This window comes from Triticum aestivum, chromosome 7D (genome assembly GCF_018294505.1).
Source record: "Triticum aestivum cultivar Chinese Spring chromosome 7D, IWGSC CS RefSeq v2.1, whole genome shotgun sequence".
Classification (NCBI taxonomy): Eukaryota; Viridiplantae; Streptophyta; class Magnoliopsida; order Poales; family Poaceae; genus Triticum; species Triticum aestivum.
In genome coordinates, this window is record NC_057814.1 from 439,402,099 (window position 1) to 439,407,523 (window position 5,425).

The window sequence follows — 5,425 nt, forward strand, 5'->3', positions numbered from 1 at the left end:
GAAGGGCAGCGGCCCGAGCAAGATTGGATCGAGAGATCGAGAGGAAGAACTCGATCGGGAGGGCGAGTTGCGGCGCCCGAAAAAAAAACCTAAGCTCTGATACCATGTTAGGAAAGCAACTTATCTTTATTGAAGGCCCAAGGGGCATATATATTACACATGACTTGAGGTGCAAGGAAACTAGACATAGACTAATAGGGACTCCTAGACCTATACTAATACTTCCTAACATCCCCCACCTCCTTTGCCTTCTGACCCCTCCATTTGGTTTCTTGGACGCAAAGGATATCAACACTTCTCCTTAACGCTGCATCAACTAGCTCCCGAAGCTTCCCTGTCAGAGACCCTACGTTCCAGCTACCTAAGCGAACCCTGCTAGGCTCGGCTAGCTTCCTTACCCTTCGCACTCGTCGAGTCAAATGCGAAGACCCTTGCTCATTTTTCACTACATCCGGGCGCCGATGTAGCGCGCCACTAAGGATGCGACGACCCGATCCTCGCTTACTTGACGCCGTATCCAGATCAAGATACGGCGCGCCAATGGGGGGGGGGGGCTTGCCCATTTGACAGCACACCCGGGTTCCGATGTGGCGCGTCGCTGAGAGGGTTACGCCCCAACGAAAATCTTTTGGGATTCATCTTCACAAGAATGGCTGAGTTTTTACATTGGCTCGCCAAGCCTATCACAACCCTCCTCCTTTACCCGGGCTTGGGACCGGCTATGTTGAGACAACATAGGCGGAGTTTCTGCCTGGATCCTGTAATTTTGGTAATTTAATTTATTTGGTTGAACTGAAGAGGGTTAGAGGGTGCCCCAAGGGTCACCAGTTCACACCTCTAGGTTAAAGTCAGAGTGTTAAGCAGGAGTGTATAATAAAGCATGTTAAAACTGACAAGCAGCTAAGTGGGTCCTAATAATCTGATGTTTATAGGAGAGATGGACTGCAATATGGGGGGAGGAAGATATACCTTGTATCTCACTGTCTATGCTGAGCGCATCGGTGATGCATAAACTGCGGTGAGCTAAAAACTAAACTTTTTGTGTCTTTATCGGTTGTTTTCTTCGTGTCTCTTACACTTACTTTTGCTGATATATTTCCGTAAAACAGACCTCAGCCGGCATGGGATCGTACCTGCACTGCAGCAGCCGCAGCCGGCCTCCTCTCAGAACTGCACATGCGGCCTGAGCTCAGCGCTTTTAAACTGGAAGAGCAAGCCGAGGCAGTAGAGTGCTCGCTTGATATCTTGCTAGACGCTCTCACCGTGCGACGGGTTCGCCTGGGTCGATCAATTACTCGAAAGCAGAGACATAGAAGAGACTGCATATAGTTAAAGATGCTAGCAGTTTCGGCAGAGATCATGATATTTCCTTGGAAGGCTTATTTGATCTTTTTTGCAGAATTGGAGGAGAATTGCTCATATAGATCCTTTAGGTCACTAATTCATCACTCTTCGGTGTTCATTTTGTTAGCGTTGATGCTACGGCTTACCTTCAAGAGCAGAATTTTGGTAACAAACTGACGTGGAAACTAAACGCGCAAGTTACACGGTTGTAAGGTTTTGCAGCTGCGATATTAGAAACAGATTGAAATGAAAAAGAAAAATCTGGAGATATATCCGATTCATGTTAATCATTTCCACGTCCAGAGTGTTTCTTTCTTAAACCTGATAATCCACAGGTACTTGTGACTCCTTTTTATGCTGGTGGTGTGTTCATGTGATGAATAGCAAAAGTTATATTTTTCTGACAAGCTAATCAATCAACAGGAAGTTGGTGCTATGTAGTTCTAGGAATTGTTCCATATCCCTACAACATCTATTGTGAAATCTCCTGTCCGTTTCAAAAAAAAAATTTGTGAAATCTCCTGTATTCCGATGCCTGCAGGATACAGAGCGGAATCAGAATCGGAGGTGGTATGTCACTCGCTCTTGAACCCTGAACTTGATCGCATTGTTCACCAAACCTTGAGGGGAACAGGTGATGGAGACAAGTGCAAACTTGCAATCTCGCGGCGTACTTTGCAACTGTTGGTCACGGGACCTGAATTTTTGACACCACCCTTATCCTCAATTCACATTCAATTCCCAGATCCTCTAGTCTCATAGGGCTGATTTTTTTTTTTCGAGAAACTTTCAATCTATTTATCTTTAATCATGGTAATACAAAGAACAACAGAGGTAATAAGAATTATAATCATGTCTGTGGACCACCTAGTGACGACTACAAGCACTGGAGCGATCTGAAGGCGCGCCGCCGTCGTCGCCCTTCCCTCACCGGAGCAGGGCAAACCTTGTTGTAGTAGACAGTCGGAAAGTCGTCGTGCTAAGGTCCCATAGGACCAGCGCACAAGAGTAGCAACCATAAAATCGTAGATAAGAAAGATCAAACATGTAAACATCCAAACAAAGATGAATGAAAACCAGATCCAAACAGATCCATCAAAGACCGGCACCGACCGGATCCCGCGAGATCCGACAGAGACAAATCTCCACACGTCCTCCGATAATGCTAGACGCACCATCGGGACGGGAATAGAACGTGTGAGACATTATTTCTATTAAGGGACATCACCGCCGCCACACTACCCCAACCAAGACACTGGATCTGACAAGAACAAGAACAGGGTCCCTCCCGCCGGCAGGGGACCGAGATCCTCCAAACCTCCATGGCCTAGAGGCCATCCGAGATGTGGCGGACCGGCGGCGGCGCCGACCAGAGGAGAAGAGCTTTTCTTGTGGAGGAGGAAAGAGATGCCTCATTGGTGTCATAGGGCTGACATTAAAGTACTCCCTCCGTGTCAAAATAAGTGTCGTTCATTTAGTACAAAGTTGAGGGAGTACACAGTTTGGCAGCAGTGTGTTAGCATCTACTAGTATTAATGAGATCGTTAATTTGGCGAAAACACTCTCAACTCTCATCATCACTCAATCCCCTCAAAATCCTGCTCCATCCTCATCTGACTTCATTCTTGTATTCTGGGGCGTATGTTTCCCCTGAACCATGTCCTTTTATCCAGTTCTGGTAGACTTGGCTAGGGTTGACACGCAGTCTCCCCTCGCGTGCTGTAATAAGTGATACTGTGTTTGGTTTCGTTTCGTTAAAATGGATCCGGGGCAGGAGCCCTTTTCTTCTAAAAACAACACAAGAGCAACTCAAACAAAAAACACGAGCAACTGAAACATATACAATTTTTATTTGCGTCTTGGCTGACATTCCCTCACTACAACACTAGTAGGAGTACTAGAATTTCCATACAACCTATCCATCTACGGAGTATTTATCCAGCACCACGTATGCCTGCTGATCCGGCGCGATGTGCGCCAGTTTCTGATGAATCAGCGGCACACATGCAGGCTCCAGATTCCCGAGCCGTTGGCCCAGCCCAGGCAGTGTGAAAGCAATAACCAGACACAACTGCCATGAAACAATATACTAGTTGCATCCATGGGCGAGAGACACAGAGGACAGAGCACTTTTGACTTTGCTTAATCAAGGCGAAAGCCAATCATGTCCCAGACAGAGGAAATAGTACTACTAGTTAATCCCCCAAGGTTCTTGCTTGGAGTTGAGCCTATATGGTACAGTACTAGGGGAAAGCAAAGCATTTCTTCTGGATCCTGTGGGTACCTGCCCAGCCCTGCATACATTTAGGGCGTGTTTGGTTGCCCGCATTAGGCCCAGCCTGGTTCACGTGGAAAGAAAGTGGGCTGTTTGGTTGCCTGCTTTTACTGTGAGGCCCGCATCGCACGGAATTTAAAGCACGTCCAGGCCAGACCCAGGGGAAACATCCGAATCGGCAGTAGCTCGCGAGCCTGGCTCGTGCGAGGCAGGGGAGGGCGACGCGCTTCTCCCCTCGTGCGAGCAGGGGAGATGGCGCGAGCTCGCCCGCGTCGCCGAAAAATCGGCGGGAGGATTTCGGCTCACCTCCCGCCGAGTCCACCCCTATTTAGCCCTTCCCTCACCGCCCCAACTCCCGCCACCATTCTCCCTCCGTTCGAGCTTGCCGACGCGCATCGGCACCGACGAGCAGGTAGCGCATCTTCATCGGCCGGCGGTCCACGACGTTGGTGCTCCTTCACCGGCCGGCGTTGATCTTCCACCACCGCCCCCCTCGTCCTCAAGCTGCAGCCATGGCCTCTGTGAGTTCAATCCCCTTTCTCTCTGTTCCTTCTAGCTAGATCTGAGCTGCAGCTAGGGTTTGATCTAGATGCATGGTTGATTAGTGGTCTGATCTGATAGCTGCTATGGTTGATTGCTATGCTGCGGTTGCAATTTGTGGTAGGGCTAGATGTTCAAGCATGTGGTAGGCTAGATTAGTAGTAGAGTTTGAAGTTGAACCTTGTGCTTGTGTTGAATCATGCTTAGATCTGTGATTTGTAGCTATTGGTTGTCCATTTGTAGCATGCTGTTTGTTGTAGTTGTATGTTCCTGCTCATAGATTGTCCGGTCTGCTTGGTATGATAGCGATGAAGCATGTGCTTACTATGATAGTGATGACCATGTACTGTACATGTATGCTTCTGCTATCATGGATTGTCCAGTATGTTGTGTGCTATGCTTACTGTCAATGCGTGCTACGATTGTAGGACATGACCACACAGACGCAAAATCTTAGTCAGGCCCTTGTCGTGTCCGACAGCCAGTTTGCTCCATCGTTTGTCGAGGACTCGCAGCCTATGTCCCAGATGGCACCTGATTCAGAGGTGTTCGCCTCTGACTCCCTCTATGTGCCAGTAGTGCTCGTTGGGCCAACTACTGCTGCTGCTGCTGCCGCTGCACTCAAGCTAGCAGCAGCAAAGGCAAAGAAGGATGGTAGGTCGAACAACATGAAGTGGCAGCCGTTCATGTCCATGTTCGTGCTGAACAAGATGTGTGAGCTCATCTCTAGTGGAGTTAGGACTGACAAGGGCTTCAAGGAGGTGCACTTGAACACCATTGCGAAGCAGGTATTCGCGTTCTGTGGGCAAGAGGTGTCTGCCACCCAGGTGTACAACCACCTGAGGAAGTGGAGAAGTCGATGGTCCAAGTGTCCAAGCTGAGAGACCTTAGCGGTGCCTCATGGGATGAGAACACTTGCTCCATTGTTCTGGAGGCAGAGCACTACGCCGGCCATGTCGCGGTTAGCTCACAACCCTCTTTCATACTGTCCATCATTGCCTACTCCTAATCGCAACTAACAACACTTGTGTTTCATTCTTAGGACCACCCAAGGGACGCTGAGTTCCTCAACACACCCATACAGAACATCAACCAGATGCAGCACATCTTCTACTTCGGGCTGGCAACTGGGAAGCATGCCATGGGCTCGGAGGAGCCTCTTGGTTCTCCCATGCCAGACTTCCCTGGGACCCCGGACGTCGAGGTCCTCGATGGCCCTGACAAGCCCGCTGCGAAGCCCTTCTGAAAGATCGTGGATGTCGCCTA

The 5,425-nt window shown here is 49.2% G+C and overlaps 1 protein-coding gene across 2 annotated transcripts in view; it reads left to right on the top strand.

Annotated features, from left to right (window-relative positions):
• Positions 1-1,634, top strand: part of LOC123167139 (uncharacterized) — an 8,637-nt gene extending 7,003 nt beyond the window's left edge. For both annotated transcript variants that reach the window (XM_044584970.1, XM_044584971.1), the window contains exons 7-8: positions 933-1,018; positions 1,110-1,634. In XM_044584970.1, the coding sequence (XP_044440905.1) occupies positions 933-1,018; positions 1,110-1,329 (306 nt within the window). In that variant the 3' untranslated portion in view covers positions 1,330-1,634. The remainder of the gene's footprint in view (positions 1-932; positions 1,019-1,109) is intronic.
• Positions 1,635-5,425: the final 3,791 nt, after the last annotated feature.